Raw genomic sequence first — 21,013 nt, 5'->3', positions numbered from 1 at the left:
CCAGTCTCGATCCGTGTCAACCCAACAGATACTTTCGGGGATACCTGTAGTATACCTTTATAGTCACCCAGTTACGTTGTGACGTTTGGTACACCCAAAGCACTCCTACGGCATCCGGGAGTTACACGATCTCATGGTCTAAGGAAATGATACTTGACATTGGAAAAGCTCTAGCAAACGAACTACACGATCTTGTGATATGCTTAGGATTGGGTCTTGTCCATCACATCATTCTCCTAATGATGTGATCCCGCTATCAATGACATCCAATGTCTATAGTCAGGAAACCATGACTATCTATTGATCAACGAGCTAGTTAACTAGAGGCTCACTAGGGACATGTTGTGGTCTATGTATTCACACATGTATTACGATTTCCGGATAACACAATTATGGCATGAACAATAGACAATAACCATGAACAAGGAAATATAATAATAACCATTTTATTGTTGCCTCTAGGGCATATTTCCAACACGGGTGTATGCTCATTGTTTTACGTATCTTCATGATGCTTTATTTTGATCTAATAAAATTCACCCTTTATCGATAAAAAGTTGCCTGGCAAGCAGCAAAATCGTTATTAATTTATTCATCATCCAATACTATTCTCTGTCTGGTGGTGCCTATCCAGTACTACTATTGGTTAGATTATGAATGGATGGCGGCTTGAGAGATTAACTAATCTGATAGGCTTGAACTTTCTCAAGTCACTGGAGTACGTAATTTGCAACATATGTTGTATGGATCCGTCTAATCTATGCATAAGATACAAAGCATGCAGTGACATGTTCTGATCAATAGAACGAAATGGGCGGCCAGGGGGATGCATATGCCATGATGTGCACAATCGTCACAAGTAAATCCGAGATTGAGTAGAAGCATTGCATTCACCAAGCCAGACAGCGACAACTCACAACTTCTACCATCATGTATACGGTATAGTACAGCGCATACATAGTATTTCTAGTGCTGAATAAAGACAGCGGGACATGACCTCTAAAAAGAAAAGATAGTGGGACAGGATGGAGAGGCAATGTTGGCTGCGCACTGCTCGAGGATGATTCGCTCGCCGGTGGCAGGCCCAACAGTAAGTCCCACCGATTTTCCACAAGGAATCTATATTTGTATTTTCTTATTTCCTTCTTGTATCTGCACCCAGATCAATGTGAGCTTGAGATAGGCCTAGGCAAACGTGTGTTGCAAGCAGGGAAGATAGTAAGTCATTCTTGCACAACAATATAAAGGGCGGCGGTAAAGCTAGCTAGCGAGTTGATCAGCTGATAGAGACTGATGTAGAGCGACACACAACCGAAATATGCTACTCCATGGATTTATGAGTGGGGGTGGTCGCTAATTAGCTAGCTTAAAGACCATGACTCTTCTCCTTCTTCTTCTTAGCCGACCAATTCGACAGCCACCACCGCCCCCTGGCTAGCCGTGTAGCCACCCCCATGCGCAATCCTGGCCTGCTCTCTATGTGTGTCTCTAACCTATCATTGTCAGGGAAAAATCGACTGGTGGCTGTGATCAGCTAGGGATATGCATGCTCCCAATCGAGTGCTTTATGGGTTATATAAATAGGGCCCCGGTCAGGTTTACGAAGCTACCAACCTCATTATTAGAAGGAATACTGCAATTGCAATTGATACAGCGCCTCATCTCACTCTCTACTGCATATCATAGAGCAGGCAGCCAGCTCTTTTCAAGCTCTCTTGGTTTTCTCCACAATCGGCTAATTTGGTGAGTCCCCACACCTACGATATGGTTGTATTTGTCCCAATTTACTTTGTTAGTAAATTAATTTGTTTGGTCGACGGCCACTGGGTTCTGCATCTACAACCTAGCTAGCTGTAGTGATGAGTCATGGCTGATCGACGAGCCCCGCTTCTTTTAGTGCAGTGTGGTACCACCAGCTAGGTAGTACTTGCATTTGCATATAGCTCTACCATGCAAAGTGGCCTCATATTCCACCAGATTCCTGCTGGTACTCCTCATAGTACGCACCTAGTGTTGAGTCTGCAACTATATTCCTGCTTGATACGTGTACCTCTGAAACTCATAGTACATCATCGATCGTTCCAGTCGAGTTGTGTCTGAAATTCGTCCCCACAAGACTGTACGCAGATGCCTGTAGTTCAGTCCTCTAGTCCACCACAAAATTGACAACAGACCCAATCTTCTCTCTCTAACCGTAGTGTTGGTACGCGTCCGGTACCAGTAGGCCGGCGCAGAAAAATGATGGAGAACACACGGAGAGAGAGGTGGAGGAGAGGCTAATCCTGAAGTGCACTCAAAGATACATGCTGGCTTTTGCATTCATGCCCCTAAAAGCTTCACTCTCACAGCTGCTACACCCAGCGTGCACTGCAGGTCCTTTTCATCCCGCCTTCTATCTTCTTCCATTCACACTTTCTGCAAGCTAGCTAGAGTACCGGCCCACATTCCATGCCATCAAGTGCTTGCAATCGGCCTAGATTAGAATTGTACTTTGCCCTTAGAAAATGGATCCAGGACATGATTGCAGTGCACTTATAGTAGATAGATAGACAGATTTGGTGTCGGCTATATAGACTGCTAGAGCTAGCCGGATTACAATATAAATAGCAGTTCATATGAGCGTGCGCATATACATACATGTGCTCTGCTCTGCTTGCTGTCAAGAGTCTGTGCTCATCTCTAGCTATCTATAAAGATCCTTTTCACCTTCTTTGGTCCACACGCATACAACATATATACACGATCGGTCGATCGGTGGACCAGCTAGCACCATTGTTTCCCCTCTGTGAAGATCAGCTGTGGCCTCCACAAATGCATCTACTAGTAGTAAGTTGAAAAGGTTGTGCTCTTGATTTCATTTCAGAAGACATCGAGCTAGCTTGCTACCAGGCAGAAAGGTAGATGCTAGCAATGGAGCATCAGCAGGAGGAGTCGTGTGTTCCCCCGGGGTTCAGGTTCCACCCCACAGAGGAGGAGCTGGTGGGGTACTACCTGGCCAGGAAGGTGGCCGCCCAAACGATTGACCTCGACATCATCCAGGAGGTCGATCTCTACCGGATCGAGCCATGGGACCTCCAAGGTACTACTCATCTGAATTTTGTCAGTCCCTTTTGTAATTTTTACCCCCTCTGTTCCAAAATACATGTGGTGGTTTTGGTACATAGTGTTCTGGTGAGGTGGTGATTCAAATTGAGAATCACAACAATAATGGATGGTGCAGACAGGTGCGTCGGCGGCAAGGGAGGACGGGGAGCGCGTCAGGTAGCGGAGGACGAGCAGTCATCGTCGGAGTTGTACTTCTTCAGCTTCAAGGACCGCAAGTATCCGAGCGGCACGCGCACCAACCGCGCCACGGCGGCCGGGTTCTGGAAAGCCACCGGCAGGGACAAGCCGGTGACGTCGTCCAGGAGCCGGGGCGTCATCGGCATGAGGAAGACGCTCGTCTTCTACCGGGGCCGCGCCCCCAATGGTAGGAAGACCGATTGGATCATCCACGAGTATCGCCTCCAGACAAGCGAGCACGCACCCACACAGGTTTTCCTTTAGTTCCTCTTCTTCCTCCTCCTGCCACACCTCTTCTTCTACTTCTTGAGAATTTGGCGTTGATGATGATCATGGTGATGATGATGCAGGAGGAAGGTTGGGTGGTGTGCCGGGCGTTCCAGAAGCCCACCCCGAACCAGAGGCCGTCCTACATCTTCCCTGCATACGCCGACGCGCGGCCGTGGCTGCACATCCAAGGCGGCGGTGACCTCCATTACCTGCAGAGCGGCACTGGCGCTGCTGGGGCCGGCGGCCTCGGCTTCCCGAGCCAGGACGTCAATTACTCCTCCGAGGACCTGCTGGACTCCAAGCAGAGTCTCTTCGGCAATATCCCGCAGCTCATCGAGAGCCCGCCGGCGACTGCCCTTCTAGGCTGCGGCGACGATGCCGTCCTCCAGCAGCAGGGACAGGGACAGGCGGCGGCCGGCATCGACTGGAACTTCCTGGACAGCTTGCTGTCCACGTCACAGCTCCACGTCACAGCATCACATCTGCACCTAGAGCAGTGAAGTAGATCCAGTTAGCTGACATACCGTAGCAGCATCGATTTCATTGTATACATGATTTCGTAGTAGATGATGTCCGGGACACTTGGTTGCCACTTGTACCTAGCTAGACTAGTCTGTTCCACTTACTGAACCCATGTGTTTTCCTATGGACTACTCTGTTCCACTTACTGAATCTATGTGCTTCACTGTAGACTACTCTGTTTCACTTTGTAAATTTTAGGGACAGTTGATTTATCGTACGCATGATTTGCTAATAGTAGTCCACTACTGCGGAGTACAGGCATTATAGAGCCCAGATTAGTGTTTGTGTTGCACCTGATGGACACTCGTGAACCTAGCATCGTAGTGTGGGTTCTAGTTCACAGCAGGCAGACATAGCACTCTGTTTTACTCACTGAATTTGTTGAACAGCTGATCATCATCACTCATGAGTGTACGTATATGTTTCACTCAATGGAGAATCTTTCATTTGACAATAGGCATGAATTTTTTTTGGTTGATTTGTCTGGGCCGGGCATGAACGGTTAATTAAATGCATGATGTGCCCATGGGGATTAGTTAACATCAATCTAGCACGATGATGAGTTGATTAATTGAGTTTCCCTGTCGATCCTCTTTTCCTATGTAATTTAATTTTACGCGTCATGATATTTTATGTTTGAGTCATAATTAAGTCGACATGTAGACAGATAGATGGGTCTCCTACTCGCCATCGAGTACACATCGATTATCTATCGATAGTCAACAAAGTGACAGAGACTTGCACTGCAAGATAAGTATGCATCTTGAGTGCATATATACTGTTGCTTGTGGCCGCTGTATAATGCTGATCATTAAAATGTATTTTTCCGACGGGATCAATAGGTTGGTGGATATATACGAAAATAGGAGAAGTTGCAAACTTATGATCATGTTTCATCATTGTGTACATGGCTTTTTCTTTAAATATAGCAATAAACTTTATATGCCTTTAGTAGTATCATAAGCCATACACTCTCTAGTAAACTCATCAAAAGTGTAACCTTCAGGAACATCTTCTAATATTTTATTTCTAACAGGAGTACTAGGATGTAACAGGTGATTCATAAGTTTCAGCCAATTCAATATTTTTGTCTTTCGCAATATGAGCATCTAACAATTCACCAAGTGGAAAAGTTTTATCAAGCAAAAGTAGAAGCATCATCATTAATATCATCGACAGCAGAAGCAGTGTCTATTACATGCAGCATATCAGATTGTATAGCATGGTGGTGATGTCACAAATTGACTTAAAACAATAGGTGAATCAAGCGTAGAGCTAGTTTGCAGTTCCTTATCTGTCCTCATTCTTTAGGGCATAATCTTGGTCTTAGGGTCTGGAAAATTCTTCATAATGAATATAAATTGCAGCAGATATTTAACTCCCAAGTGAACTTCATAAATAGGGCTATACTTGGAGGGTAGTATTTCACCCAAATTTATTGACTCGACACAAAGGGAGCCAAACAATACTTATAAGCCTTAGCAATTAAGTTATCACTTCAACAACACTTGAGAGTCACTTCCTTGCAGCAATTTATTAGGAGCACAGTAATATGATAGTAGTGATAGCAATAGTAACCGTAATAGTAGTAGGTTTGTAACAAACAAACATAGTAGTAGTACTAGTTGTTGTTGTAACTTGAGTAAAGACAATATTATTGAAGCGTAGCCATGGAGTAACGATGGATATTTAGATGAAATTCAGGATATAACTGTCACAACCTAGACCGATACACATAGCTCCAATTCATCAATCATATCTGGGATATATTTCATAATAGTCATACGTGCTTGCGGTATGAACTTGCATTACATATTTGTCTTACTTTCCCGTGGCAGCGGGGTACTAATGGAAGCTAAGGGTAATTAAGACGCTCTTTTTAATAGATACCCGGAACAAAACATGAACACATAGTGAATACATGAACTCCTCAAGTAAAAGTCATCTCGGTCGATATCGCAATCATTGTCACCTTGGAGGTCTAAGGTTCAGAACGATAACAGGTGCATACAACTTGCAGGTAAGATCAACATGTCAAATATATTCATGAAAGCATAAGTGTTCAGATCTGAAATCATGGTACTCGAACCCTAGTGACAAGCATTAAGCATATCAAAGTAGTAGCAACATCAATCATAGAACATAGTTGATAGTAGGGACCAAGCCCTAACAAATTGGCACACTTACATAAGAAATCTCATCCATCTTCATGTACATGCAGTATGCCTACAAAGAAATTACTCACTAATGGCGGTGAGCAACATGATATTGTTAATCGGTGATGACGACGGTGACGAATCCCTCTCTCTAGAGCCACAAACGGACTCTAGGTTATGGTTCCCGATTGAGAATAGGATGTGGCAGCGGATCCATATCATAAAACGCGATAAAACTTTCTGTCATATTTTTTCTCGTGAAGACGAATATATAGGTTGCATTATGCCAGCCGGAGTTCTATGGGCCCCACAAGCCCCTTAGGCGCGCCAGAGGCCGGGTAGGTGCGCCCTTGGCTTGTGGCCCCTTGGTGGCCCCCTTTGGTACCTCTTTGCTTCAGTATTTTTTATTTATTTCATAAAAAATCTTTGCAAAGTTTTGTCCAATTTTGAAAACTTTTATTTCTGAACAAAAATAACACCATGGTAGTGTTGCTGAAAACAGGATTAGTCCAGGTTAATTTCATTCAAATTACGTAAATTAGAGTCCATAATAAGAACAAGAGTGTTTGGAAAAGTAAATATGTTGGACATGTATCAGCTGCCACGTTCCTTTTGTCCCTACTGTCCACATTCTGCAGCACATGCCGACGTAGGTGCCTCGGCACGCCAGCGTTGCTTCCCAACCATGGTCAGCGCGGGCTGCACGGCAATAGAGAAATGGGGACTTTCTTGGCCGGGGGCGATTGGGGTTTTCTCGAGCAGCTGCTGCTGTGCTGGGTCTATGAGGCTATGTGATGTGCGGGAAATGAGGCATCGACGCTCGCATCGCACCACTGTGGCACCGGTGGCGATCGGCGAAAAATGAGTGGCACAGATGCATGTCGTTCTTCTTCTTCTTTGCCGTGAATGCCTTCATGGTTGTCGTCGGCTTCTCTGCCTGCTTGCTGTCGGCCAGAGCAAGGGGAGGGCGTTCTATCGGAACCGTGGCCGCTCTGACCTTGGTTGACGGTGCAGTGGCCCAAAGCAAGTTTTTTGTCCCCAACCTATTCCTTGGTGCAGGGGCGACGCGTGGGTCGATTCCAGCGACGATGGCCGCGGGGTGGCGGAAGGATCTTGCGGTTCCATTTTGTCTAGAATCGAGGGCATTGGTTGTGGCGGCGTCGAGACTAGACGACGGTAGCTGGAAGCGATAGCCGCTCGGGAGGAAGAGAGAGGCGTCCAAAATTATACTCTGATAGGTGTCGGTCAGGTATGTTTGAGAGATTTGTGCTACTTTTTTACACTGACTCTTATAAATTTTACTCCTCTTAACAGTTTGAGAGATCTGCTAGGTGCGGTTAAGTCCTCAAAATGAGGAGTTCAAGGTTTTAAGAGATCCGTTAAAGATGCTCTAAGGTTAGACTCGCACTGCTCTCATGTAAAAAGAAGCCCTCACATGATGACCCCCATGATTGATCAGACGTATCCCACAACTCCTGTGCGGCCGCTCAGCAGTGACGTGTCGCGCGCACGCGCTGTGTGGCGTTAATGTATTTTTTTTTGGTTTAGAGACAGGGGGGACCCTTCTCCTCTCCTCTCCCCTGGGTCGCCCCAGCACGACGACCAGGGGGGAACCCTAGCGCCGCCAAGCCCTCGGCTCCCTCTCCCACCTCTCCTGCCCGCCGCCGGGCAAAGCCCGGTTGGCGTCGGCGGCGGCGGGATCTCTCCTCCCCGCAACGGCCGGACCTGGTGCGGGTGCCGTTCGGCGGCAGTTGGCGGCGTGTTGGCGACGGGGCGCGCCGGCGAGGACTCAGGGAGGCGACGGCAGAAGCTGCTTCCCCCGGTGGTCGCGTGGAGGGCCGTTCGGGGCGCTCCTATGGTGGCCGTGGTCGATCTGTTTCAGATCTGACCGCCGGTGCCTCGGGCGGCGCCGGGATCTCGGGGCGGCGGCCTCGATCAGTGGCGCGCGGTGCGGCCTGCTTAGCGGGCGGCACCCGCGCGCGGGTGCAGATGGGGGGCCTTCCACGGCCGCGTGGGCGGCATGGAGGCGGCGGCGCTACGGCGACTCCTTGATGGCCGACCGGAGTTCCATGGGAGGCGTCTTTTCCGACTCAATCTACTCCTGTTCATGCTAGCCACGGTAGCGACTAAGGTCGACGCCAATACTGCCTGGATGGATCTGGTGGGTGGGCATGGATCCAGGGAAACTCCATGCCGGCGTGGCGGCCGCACCAAAGTCGACGCCCTCGGGGCCGATTCCCTTCCTGGAGGCTTCGGTGTGGATCATACGCCCCCACCTCTGCCATGAGCGTAGGCGAAATTCTCTATTCCTCTGTTTGGGCGACGATGGCACTTTGGTGTCATGTTCCTTCCTGAAGGCGTCGGCCGAGGACTGCTCAGGGTGGTGGAGTTGCTGGTAGTTCAGAGTTGACGCAAGATGGGATGTAGGTGGAGCGGTGTGGCATCAACAGTATCATCGACGGTGGGTCTCGGCGGCATGGCGCAGTGGAGACTCGGCGTCAGATGTGCGGAGATGGACTCGTGCAGGAGGAGGAGGCTGTCTGGCGTCGTGGTGATGTCGATGGTAGCTAGACCGTGCAAGGTAGATGCAGCAGTACAATTCTGAAGATGGATTGGTGGCAAGTGGCTGCGGCGGCCTCATACCCGGCAGGCGTCCTGGTTGAGGAGCACGCCGGACTAGTGGGTGCCCATACCCGGCAGGCATCCTGGTTGGGACCTCAGGTCTTAGATGTTACGTCTGGCTGTGATGTCTGTTTGGTATTAGGCCCAGACTATCAGCGCCCCTTCATCAATTGGATAGGTGTAGCTACAGTTGCTTAGACGGTGACTTTAGTCTTAGTGTTGTATGACTTTGTAAGATCTTGTGTGAATAATTAATAAAGTGACCGCATGCATTGTCTAGATGCAGAGGCCGGAGGTCATCCTCTTTTTCTAAAGAAAAAGATATGTGATCAATTACTTGATTTATGAGTGGATGATCTTCTCTCTCTCAAGCTTGGAAGACACCGTCGGAGCTCCGAGGGGTGCGATGCATATACATGTGCCCTGCGGCACCATGGGGCAGAAGGCCGGCGCGAGCGGTGGGGTGTAGCGGGCGGTGGCAAGGCAGTGGCGGTACGTAGTGCAGCGGTGGCGGTTTGGTAGTGATAGTACGGGCGGCGGCGTGGTGGTCCGCCGAGCATTGCCGGCGGCCATTGATGTGGCATGCGGGCGATAGCCACTGAGAAACCCTGACGACAATACCCGCAATCCCGCAGTATGCATATTCACCTGAAAACGAAGGCAATACCGACCGCAGATGCCGGCACTCCGGAGACAACTCAAATGCATGTGACTTTTCCGTGATGTACATGCACTGGAACATGAAAGTGAGAGGATACATGTTAACAAAAAAGCATCATTGCATCTATCATGCATGTGTATGCAAATGAACAAATGCGACTTCACCAACACGTCAACACCAAACAACAGAATATATAGATAGTGCCCATTGCACCCGCCGCATTTCATGCATGACAACGTATCGTTCGGTCAATGATGATCATGACGATGTGTAGTTGCCTCCCGACAAGGGCACCGGCCAGCCGGCCTGGACGACGATGAGAAGCAAAGCTGTCAATCTCCACTCCATCAATCGATTCATGCTTTGTATACATATCCATCTATCCATCCGTCGCCCATGGTGCGCGCGCACTGTCTTGATGTATAGTGGCGTCATGCAGACACCCGTGCCGGCAAGGCCTCTGGATCCGCCGCCCCAACCGCCTCAGCGGCCCCGGCCGCGCCGTCTCTCTAGACCGGTGCCACCCACCCGCGCGCGTCGTAATTGTAATCATGCAATGTGTAGGACTGTGTGCTAGCTGTTGTCTGGCTCTCGTCGCTGTCCAAGTGTGTCTCTACGTATGTTCATCCGACGGTCAAGCTTTGGTGTTAAACTGTGTCAGCATTGGTCGTCTCCAAGTGGACCACCGTCGCCACATGTCGAGTTTATTTTGGAAATTATAACTCCATCCATTTCAAAACACTTGTTGTGGTTCTAGTTCTAATGTATGCATCTCATACACCACAGATGAAACGAGGACATTTTGTAAGAAAATCAGCACATATATCAAAACCAAACTTAACCATGCGGCAAGGGTGGTCAGCGATCTCATCTCAAAAAATATATATCAACACGAAACTTCTCTTTATTTACTTTTCGTTAAAAGACGTTGTGGTTACATATCTGGAAAGTCCCAGAATCAGCGACATTTAATAAAGACATATTTATTGTTTGGAATTTCTTTTTGTATACAAAAATAAAATAGTTTTTAGTAAACCTCGTTGGACAATCCCAGTTTACGCCTGTAATGTCATATATAGATAGACAAAGTTAAAAATAAATACATAGACTAGCCCAGTTTACGGGGAGAGGATTTGTAGCATGCATGTGCGGGAACATGCTGTCCAAATTAAATTCCGTTTGCATAATCGTGTTTTTTGTGATGAGACTTTCAAATGAGATCTATTTTGAATACAATTTGATGAGCTTTTAAAAAATCAACTTGGGACCGACAAAATCTGACGTTTCAAAACCTGCAACCAATGGAACAATACATTTTAAGTTTCAACTTTTGAAACTTGGTGCGAGCGACCGACAAACTAGTAATTTCAAAACCCGCTACAAACTGAATCATTGTTTTCAGAAACTAAAATTTAAAACTTATGTGTCCGAGTGCGGATCGCGAAGCAATGGGGCGGCTAGCGCGGCTGGACAAGTGCGTGCCCATGAGAATATATATAGTTTACAAGCGAAACTGGGCCAAGCCTTACAATGTACCGCTGGTTAGAGGAAAAATCTGTAAAAATAAAGACTAACCTAGCTAAGTTATGCCTAAACTACCACCCACAAAGGAGTTCACTTTCCCTATACCGCAACTAGGAGCACCAAACTTGCCTTCACCCACTGGTAGAAAAAGGGCCTTTAGTCCCGGTTCTGGAACCGGGACTAAAGGGTCGGTACTAATGCCCTGACCCTTTAGTCCCGGTTCAATCCAGAACCGGGACTAAATGCCCTGACCCTTTAACACCAACCGGTACTAAAGGAAATTTTCTGATTTTTTTTTGAATTTTTTTTTGAATTTTTTTATTTTCAAATTTCTGAATTATTTTAACCTCTAATTTCTAATCACCCCACATCACTGCTCAATTTAATCTCTAATCACCCCTCATCATTCCAAATCATCTAACTTCCCGAACGGTCACCCATCCTTTCACTACTCCAGCCTGAGCATGCTTAACTTCCGGGTTCTATTCTCCCTCGTTTCCAAGTCTGTACTTGTTGTTTTCCTGACAATAGTAAGATGTCAATCCTATTAACCCTCAGGAATTTAGCTTGAGCATGAAGTCACATATTTCACTGTTTGAGTTTGAAACTATAGTTCTAAAAAACAATAATTTTTTAGTAACACTAATATTTCTTGAATAAGTAGTTTGACCATTGTTTGACCACAGTTTGACCATAGTTTGACCAGATTTGACCAAAATTCAAAAAAGGTGAAATAATTATTTAATAACACTAATATTCTTGAATAATTATTTAGTAACACTAATACTTCTTGAATAAGTAGTTTGACCATAGTTTGACCAGATTTACTGAAAATTTAAAAAAACTGAAATTTGAGCATAACTTTTTTTCCTTTTGGAATTTGAGGATTCTACAAATTTTCAAACAGGCCGTAGGCGGTCTCCATCGGATGTAACTTTTCGAGTAGATGATTTTTCATATAAAAAACTTTTTAATCCGAGTTCGTATGCAAAAGTTATGTCCATTTTACAAATTCCAGAGAGATTTTGCAAATAAAGTCGAAATTCATATTTGTAAATTTTCCCAACAACTAGATCACATATCACATGGGAAACTTATTTTATTTTATTTTTATTGACATTTCCATCATTTTCTTTTGTTTTTTCTAAAACTGAAAAGGCGGTCCACGAGGGTGGGGGGAGTTTGAAAATGGGACCTTTAGTACCGGTTCGTGCCATGAACCGGTACTAATGCCTCAAAGCCCATTAGTCCCGGTTGGTGGCACCAACCGGGACTAAAGGTCTAACCTTTAGTACTGGTTGGTGCCACCAACCGGGACCAATGGGCATCGCACCCTTTAGTCCCGGTTCGTGGCACGAACCGGGACTAAAGGGCCCAGGTGAACCGGGACTAATGCCTTAGCCGCACGAACCGGGATAAATGCACCCATTGGTCCCGGTTCTGGACTGAACCGGGACTAATGGGCTTACCCGGCCTGGACCAAAGCCCCCTTTTCTACTAGTGACCACCAAACAAGAGTACCATCTTAGGCATGTGATTGAACATGGCTCTTCGGCGACGCCTTCGCGAATGAAGAAGACGCATGTTGGCACGAACTACACACAAACCAAACCACAAGGTAGGAATGTTGGTCTGGCCTCGCCAACGACCACGTCAACCACCTTGAGTCTTTTCGACATCAATTGGTAGAGAGGATGAGCTCTTCGACTATGTCTCCAATGAAAAGAAGGATACCCTCAACCGTCATCATCATCTCCAATGACCTCTGTAAGACAAGCTTTTCCCGTCCAGACACCCACCATGCCACTATGATTGCCAGCTATATCTTGCACATCTTAGCCGGAGCATAAGAGTGCGACCAGATCCAGGCGTGAGCTCTTCTAATGGTTGGCGTACTTGCGCACCGCCTCTACTACCATCATTGTGGTTGTCCTCCACCGTCACCAAGCATCATAACACAAAATTGAGGCATGCTACATCATGTGGGACCATAGTGAACCATCTTGCTCTAGAGCACGTCGCCTTGGAACCAGTGGGTAGCCTCCCCCAACTCTGGATCCGCATGATCTTTGCTTCAGAACAATGGGGCGGGGGAGCCTGAGCGAGGAGGCCTTTGGGAGTAATTGTCGCTTTAGATACCCTGGGCTTTAACCATTAAAAATCTTTCCTCCGTGTATCAATTTTGGAATGTTCCATGATAAACATATTATAGTTAAGTGTTTGGATGTTGATTAGAACTATACTCCAACATAATTGTTTGCACATAGAAAATACGGATCCTACTTGTTCGATTTGTTGCATATATTGGTAGGAAGATGGCACATCTTAACATCAGTGATTAGCTATATACAATTAATATGTGATCCTAAGAAAGTTGTCTCTCTAGATAGTTCCTCTTCATTCTCATAGGTATAATCATGCGCTTGAATAGGGTATGACATGTGTATACCCATCTATTTGTCCTTGAGATGTCAAGAAATTCAGTGTGTGGGTAACTAAAGTCTTATAATACACCGCAATAATTTTTATTTGCCTTCTTTTATTTTGAATATAAAATTCCATATCATGCTAATATCTTATAATGGATGGTTTGATCCTTCATGCTTCTCTATAACATTCATAATATATTTATATTACAACATGATAAGGTTTTTTTATGAAAAGCGATAAATAATACTTTTCAAGCAGATATGACCACATGTATATGATGGGGGCGGGGAGCTACTAAAAACACGTGTCTCCATGTAAATTACAAAATGTGTATTTAAAAATATTTGGGATGATGATGGCCTACGCAAAAAATAATTCATCACAAAATTTTAGAAAATAACATATATGAGAAAACTTACTGATTTTAGTGTCCAGTTGTGTACTTTAATTTTGGAAGCTACACTCAAATGAAGATGGAAGGCTGCGAGGAGACATTCAGTGGGAGGAGATGTTCCTGTCGAGTGTGAGGCACCTGTGGTGACTTCGTAAAAACTCAAGAGATGCTATGACGGCTCAGTCTCTCGAAGGTGCTCATAGGGGTAGGGTTTGCATGCGTGCGTTCATAGGGATGAGTATATGCTCGTGCATGTGTTTGATTGTACTATGTTAAAAAATGAAGATGGGAGGCAAATGTTCTTAAAGATGTACAAACTTATCTCATATGTTTACGATTCCATCAAGAATATACGAAAGACAACAAAATAGTTTTCTGCTTGTTTAATAACCATTAACTTATAGGGTAATCACTTGCATAATTGACAGTTATAATATGGAACATATGGTCCTAAAGCACTAGCATGATAAACTGATATCGTGTACAATATCTAAATAAATGAATTAAATTAAGATATTTAAAACATAAAAACTATTTTGGATAACTAATGTGCCAAAGAGCGCAAATCCTAACCACGCTAGCTTGTTTGCGGCAACACCCGGATCTAACAAAACTTGCTTAGCCATTGCCAGCTGGCCACGCCATGGAATTAGGATAGTTCCCTCTATCCTCCACCTCTTCATATGACCAGGGGAGTGCAATTAGATCTAGGCTGGAGCACATGCAATGGCTGCAACACAAGCCACATGACGTTCATCGGCATGACCTCCGCTATTCCTCCACAACACAGTTTCCTAGAACGACAGCCCCTCTACCATTCAATGTGAACTTTGACTAATGATGATGATGCTGGAGGAGAAGCTGGAAGGCAGAAGGTCATGAAGGGGGATTGGTTGCCCGAGTTGCTCCACTCTTTCACTATTCCGTTGTAAATTAAAATATTCCTCCATGTAACACTTTCAGAATGGTCCATGATAAAATATATGATATTTAAGTGTTTTGATTTTGATTAGCTCCATTTTCACTTACAAATTATTATCAAAACAAAGCAAAAAATAAATTAATTTTTGCATGTAGGTCTCTTATCTTCAATGGTCTTTGTATGTAATTTTTTTAGTTTTTCTCCAAGTTATTGCCTTCGTAATAATAAGCCCCACAATTTTACCACTTAACGTCTTCACAAATTTGAAGTTGAGCTTTATGCATTTTATCTATAAAAATGGTTTGTGAGGTTGAGAAGTCACAATTTGAACATGTTAAACTTTTATGCTTACTTTTAACTCATTTTTATCATATCACATTCAAACCTAATATTGTGTCGATAACTTATGACAGCATGTGATTTGATAACGTTGTTAAATATTAATAACAAACTCATGTTAGATTTGTAATGTTCGTCGTTTAAAATATGCATGCACCGTGCACAATTTAATCGTGTTTGTAGTACAAGTGAAATTAGATATTTTTGACACATTACACCTTAAAGATTTAAATCCAATCCCATAAATGAGAGAAAATAAGAACAAAAAATATAGTCTTGAATGTTATCGTGGATTCATTTGTGATACTTGTATAAACAGAGTTTATACATTTTTGCTATGAATTGATTGTCTCAAAAATATCCTGATAGGGATGTCTAGCTTATGATTAGGCTTACATGAATAGAAAATTCTAGAATAACAAAGGATAAATCAAAGGATAAATCAAAAAAATACAAATAAGAGGTAAAACTTCTTCTTTTGCAGGGAATTTATTAAAAAAGTCTATCCAACCCTTCCGAATTTGTATAAAACATGCAAAATTGATAGAATTAAAGTTGTCTTCTGGGCAAACAATTTTCTTAGGGGTTCTATCACTATTATTTCATAGACAATATGGTTAAAACCTTCGAGGAGCTTACAACTATAACAACATGCTAAGGGTACCTTCAATTGCAGGATGCCTCCATTGACCAATGGAGTACCAACGTAATAGAAAACCCTTACAAGAAAAACCATCATACTGCCATTACCACCACTGTCTGACGAAAGCTTAAGACAGAATAAGAGACCTTACACATTGTACAACAAGGTTCAGGAGACTAAACCCTTAAATGTCCACCGCAAGCATTGGGGAGTACATCATTGGGATGCTAAGGAGGTTAGGTAGACTTACGCCAACCGGGATGCCATTGCCACCTCTATATCGCTGCGAGGACGCACAAACAAAGATGTACGGAAAATGAGAGTAATCTGAAGAAGAACCGAGAAATCTTATGAAGTGGGACCCGTGAAACAAACCTGGGACCCAAAAACCTGGGATTTTTTAAAAATGGACCCCGGGATGGAGGGGGAGGATCCTTATCTGAATATATTTCGAAATGTGGTATATTTAAAAGCTGCCACACTAAGGCCAATGAGAGGTAGTCATGCTACAGAGGAGTGTTATCCTTATGCATATACAATTTTCTTCTTAATGTAAGTGCAATTAAAGAAAGCAAGAAGTCTCTATGGTTCTCAGAATGCACACACTCTTATGCTTAGTAAAAACATAACATGTTCCATTTACATTTTAATTTCCTTCATGCATCACTTTTAGAATGATCCATGATAAACATAGTATATGAAGTCTTTTGATGTCGATGGTAAAGATTATACTGCAATTTTTGTGAGTTGCACACACAAATTATTATCATACATGGCATAGCCCAAGAATAAATTTAAGCACTTGTTGAATTTGTTCCATATAATGACAAGAAATTGTGTCAGATATTCACGTATATGGTTAATACCGCGGTGTTTCATATTTGGATTTATGGTATTTTTGATATAGTATGATTTTTTATAATATATTTTGTATTACAACATTATAAAAAAAATTGTAATACATGATTTTTTTCATTAGATATATTACTTGTATCTTAGGGGAAGAAGGCAATAAAAATGTACATATCCAGATATATTTCAAAAAGTGTGGCATATTTTGTTTTGAAAAGATTCATTCATTTGTGAAAGATAGTACATACATAGATGCTCAGAAAACACATGCACACATACACAACCCTATGAGCACCTTCGACATATTGAGTTGGCAGATTTTGAGATAGATGAAGTTGCCACAGACACCATGTAATTGACGCACACACGGTACCACTAATAAAGTAGTACCGAAAGCATGGAATAAAATCAAGAAAATTGCAAGCACCCATGTCAAGTATAGCTATGCTCAGCTCGCTTGAAAAAAACATTAGTGAATATTGCACTACAAAAGTAGTAATATGGATGGCGACGACGATGATGTCAGTGGCCTATGAAAAACAGCAACATAAGACGATAATTAGTGATGTTGTGACAGGAAACATGATCTTTTTATTTGCAAAATATCATTGCCACACGATTAGAAACTCTCGTGAGTAAGGAATACCTGCATGTTAGCTTTATATCCCGGAATTTATAAAAATCTAGAAATATGATTTTTCTAAGTTTATGAAGCGGAATTAAATCCCCTTCCTTTCTGTTTATTATGCATTTCATCGATCTCATACATATTTATCAACCGATTGATCCCATTCAGAAAAGAACGTTTTAATGATCAACATTATACAACAGCCACAAGCAACATTATGTACTTGAGATACATAATATCAAGGTCAAGCTTCAAAATATCGGATATCGGGTTCGTATCGGTTTGGCTTCAACATATCGGATGTCGGATATCGGGGGATATATCGGGTGATATGTAGATATATCGGAGAAAACATGTCTATCTTTTCATTATTCTTGTTCAAAACATTTATTTTTAGTAAAATAAAATGTATGATTCAACACTTTAACATAACACTTTTAGATTTATAGTTTATTAACTTATTGATTAAGAAACTATTGTGGAAAGATTCACAAAATCCTTACTCTATGATTAAAAACCATACAATATATATGCATTTGTATGAAACATATTGTGCATGACTTTGATAATATATTATGAGGTTGTAAATTCATAATCTTATTTCACTCCTTTCCAGTAAGAATTGTTATAATCTACATATCGTTCTATATCAGTGGAAACAATGGCGGAGCCACCTCCCGGCTACCCGTGGCAGCTGCCCGGGCTCAGCCATGCATTCTTGTTTGAATAGGAGTAGTAAATGGAGGGCTAACCAACGATTTGCAGGGGCAAAAATCTGGCAGACAGGAACGCCGTGTACTTTGCCCCGGCTCGCCGGCTGAGCTGGCTCTGCTACTAGATGGACATATCGGGCTAGATATTGGCCATATCGATCGATATTTCGGTCCTTGTCGGATGATACATTTGAAAATGATATTTACAAAATGATATGTTATATTTATATCGGTAGAGCCCCAAAAGTGACATATTGGCCTAGATTTAAAAGCTTGATCAAGGCAGTGCTAGTCCCTGTCACTTTGTTGACTATAGATGGTGAGTAGGAGACCCATCCATCTGTCTCCATCTCAACTTAATTACGATTCAAACTTACAATCTCATGACGCGTAAATATGTTACACCAGAAAAGACGATTGACAGGGAAACTCAATTAATCCACTCACTATCACGCTCGATCGATGTTAACTAATCCGCGTGGGCACATCACACATTTAGTTAACCGTTGGTGAACGGCCCAGAAAGATCAAGCAAAGTTATATCACGCGTATGGCGAAATGAAAAGTTCTTCACTGAGTGAAACATATACTACTGAGTGATGATGATCAGCTGCTCAACAAATTCATCAACGAGTGAAACAGTGTGCTCTGTGTGTCTGCTGTAAAGTAGAACACACACTGTTATGCTAAGGTACAAGTGTCATCTAGGCTCTATACTGCCTGTGCTCTGTACTAGTGGAGTACGATTAGCGAATCATGCCTACGATAAACAAACTGTCCCTGAAATTTACCAAGTGAAACAGAGTAGCCTACGATGAAACACATATATTCAGTAAGTGGAACAGAGTGATCTACAGTAGACACATGGACTCAGTAAGTGAAACAGAGTAGCCTATCTAGGTACAACCAAGTGTCCAGTGCAACAGATGCACATGGACATCATCTACTATCTGTAATAAATGATACTAATTATTAGAAAATCATGTATACAATGAAATCGATGCTGCTACGGTATGTCTGCTAACTCTACTTCACTGCTCTAGGTGCAGCTGTGACGCAGCAGTAGCAGAGTATTCGTGCAGCTGCGACGTGGATAGCAGGCTGTCCAGGAAGTTCCAGTCGATGCCGGCCGCTCCCTGTCCCTGCTGCACGATGTCATAGCCCGCGTCGCCACCACCGGCAACGGCGGTGGTCATCGGCGGGCTCTCAATGAGCTGCGGGATGTTGTTGAAAAGACTCTGTTTGGACTCCAGCACGTCGTCAGAGTACTGGATTCCCTGGCCGGGGAAGCCGAGGCCGCCGGCTCCTGTAGCTCCCGCGGCGCTCTGAAGGTAGGGGAGGTCATCGCCTCGGCCGTGCAGCCAAGGCCTCGCGTCGTAGTAGCTCCCGAGGCCCGGAGTGGCAGCGTATGCAGGGAAGATGTAGGACGGCCTCTGGTTCGGGGTGGTCTTCTGGAACGCTCGGCACACCACCCAGCCTTCCTCCTGCACACCGTCAACATCCTCACCATCAACGCCAAATTCTCAAGAAGAAGCAGAGGAAGAACAAGTGAATTACGTACCTGTGTGGGGGCGTGCTCGTTGGTCTGGAGGCGGTACTCGTGGATGATCCAGTCGGTCTTCCTACCGTTGGGTGCCCGGCCCCTGTAGAACACCAGCGTCTTCCTCATGCCGATCACGCCGTGGCTCCGCGATGACATGACCGGCTTGTCCCTGCCGGTGGCCTTCCAGAACCCGGCCGCGGTGGCGCGGTTGGTGCGGGTGCCGCTGGGATACTTGCGGTCCTTGAAGCTGAAGAAGTACCACTCCGACGACTGCTCGTCCTCCGCCGCCACCTGACGCGCTCCCCGTCCTCCCCTGCCGCCGCCGCACCTCTCTGCACCATCCATTATTGTTAATATTCAACTTGAATCACCACCTCACTAGAACACTATGTATGTACTCCCTCAGTTCCAAAATACTACTCCTACTTGTCATGGTTTCAGTTCAAAATAGAAATGGAGAGAGTAAAATTACAAAACGAACTGCCAAAATTCAGATGTATATTTACCTTGGAGGTCCCATGGCTCTATCCGGTAGAGATCAACCTCCTGGATGATATCGAGGTCGATCTTTTGGGCGGCCACCTTCCTGGCCAGGTAGTACCCCACCAGCTCCTCCTCTGTGGGGTGGAATCTGAATCCTGGTGGAACACACGACTCCTCCTGCTGATGGTGCTGGTCCATTGCTAGCATCTACCTTCCTGCCTGGTAGCAAGCTAGCTCGATGTCTTCTGAACTGAAATCAAGCGCACAACCTTTTCGACTTAGTACTAGTAGATGCATGTGTGGAGGTGTATATATGTTGTATGCGTGTGGACCAACGAAGGTGAAAAGGATCTTTGTAGATAGCTAAAGATCTAGAGAAGGATCATGGCTGCTGGCTGGCGCACTCGTGCAACACTGCAATGAGAGGTGAGCACAGACTCTTGACAGCAAGCAGAGCAGAGCACACGTAGGTATGCGCACGCTCACATGAGCTGCTATTTATACTGTAATCTAGCTCTAGCACCCTATATAGCCCACACCAAATCTGTCTATCTATCTACAGCAATCATGTCCTGGATCTATTTTCTGAGGACAAAGTACAATTGTAATCTAGGCTGATTGCAAGCACTTGATGGCATGGAATGTGGGTAGTCTAGTATAGCTTGTTTGTAAAGTGGGAATGGAAGAAGATAGAAGAGAAAAGAGGAATGAAAAGGACCTGCATATAGCTGTGAGAGTGAAGCTTTTAGGGGCATGAATGCAAACGCCAGCCAGCATGTTTCTTTGAGTGCACTTCAGGATTAGTCTCCCCTCCACACATCCACCACCACCTCTCTCCCTGTAGTTTCCATCATTTTTCTGCGCCGGCCTACTGGTACTAGACACGTACCCTACACTATGGTTAGAGAGAGAAGATTGGGTCTCTGGTCAATTCTGTGGTGGACTAGACGACTGAACTACAGGTATGTACGTAAAGGTCTCGCAGAGACGAATTTTTCAGGCTCAGCTCGACTGCATCGTCGTACTATG

General features: G+C 44.4%; 2 protein-coding genes across 4 annotated transcripts; one reads left to right on the top strand and one right to left on the bottom strand.

The window, feature by feature from the left end:
• The first annotated feature begins 1,485 nt into the window (after positions 1 to 1,485).
• LOC147988008 (NAC domain-containing protein 30-like) lies at positions 1,486 to 4,335 on the top strand. 3 transcript variants are annotated; one of them, XM_087545592.1, is made up of 4 exons: positions 1,486 to 1,743; positions 2,867 to 3,079; positions 3,221 to 3,534; positions 3,633 to 4,335. In XM_087545592.1, the coding sequence occupies exons 2-4, from the start codon at positions 2,902 to 2,904 to the stop codon at positions 4,050 to 4,052; spliced, it is 912 nt and encodes a 303-aa protein (XP_087401718.1). In that variant the 5' UTR covers positions 1,486 to 1,743; positions 2,867 to 2,901; the 3' UTR covers positions 4,053 to 4,335. The 3 variants fall into 3 exon arrangements, with proteins under 3 accessions (XP_087401718.1, XP_087401717.1, XP_087401716.1); XM_087545591.1 differs by having other exon boundaries at positions 1,487 to 1,743; positions 2,864 to 3,079; XM_087545590.1 differs by having other exon boundaries at positions 1,487 to 3,079.
• A 14,433-nt stretch (positions 4,336 to 18,768) lies between these two features.
• LOC125530678 (NAC domain-containing protein 30) lies at positions 18,769 to 20,633 on the bottom strand. Its single transcript, XM_048695073.2, has 3 exons — positions 20,008 to 20,633; positions 19,520 to 19,833; positions 18,769 to 19,442 (listed from the first exon to the last, which is right to left on the bottom strand). Exons 1-3 carry the CDS (start codon positions 20,189 to 20,191, stop codon positions 18,990 to 18,992), a joined length of 951 nt encoding a protein of 316 aa, XP_048551030.2. The 5' UTR covers positions 20,192 to 20,633; the 3' UTR covers positions 18,769 to 18,989.
• Positions 20,634 to 21,013: the final 380 nt, after the last annotated feature.

Source organism: Triticum urartu, chromosome 2A (assembly GCF_056163025.1).
Source record: "Triticum urartu cultivar PI428250 chromosome 2A, HENAU_Tu73, whole genome shotgun sequence".
In the NCBI taxonomy this organism is placed as follows: domain Eukaryota; kingdom Viridiplantae; phylum Streptophyta; class Magnoliopsida; order Poales; family Poaceae; genus Triticum; species Triticum urartu.
Note: the sequence above shows the minus strand (reverse complement) of the source record. Positions and strands in the feature narration are given on the sequence as shown.

Bases quoted from the DNA above. Each gene is read 5' to 3' on its own strand.
- LOC125530678 (XM_048695073.2), bottom strand. From the start codon at position 20,191: ATGCTAGCAATGGACCAGCACCATCAGCAGGAGGAGTCGTGTGTTCCA. The intron at 19,834-20,007 runs GTAAATATACAT...TGGATGGTGCAG, and splicing joins AGAGCCATGGGACCTCCAAG to AGAGGTGCGGCGGCGGCAGG. The intron at 19,443-19,519 runs GTACGTAATTCA...GACGGTGTGCAG, and splicing joins ACGAGCACGCCCCCACACAG to GAGGAAGGCTGGGTGGTGTG.
- LOC147988008 (XM_087545592.1), top strand. From the start codon at position 2,902: ATGCTAGCAATGGAGCATCAGCAGGAGGAGTCGTGTGTTCCCCCGGGG. The intron at 3,080-3,220 runs GTACTACTCATC...TGGATGGTGCAG, and splicing joins CGAGCCATGGGACCTCCAAG to ACAGGTGCGTCGGCGGCAAG. The intron at 3,535-3,632 runs GTTTTCCTTTAG...ATGATGATGCAG, and splicing joins GCGAGCACGCACCCACACAG to GAGGAAGGTTGGGTGGTGTG.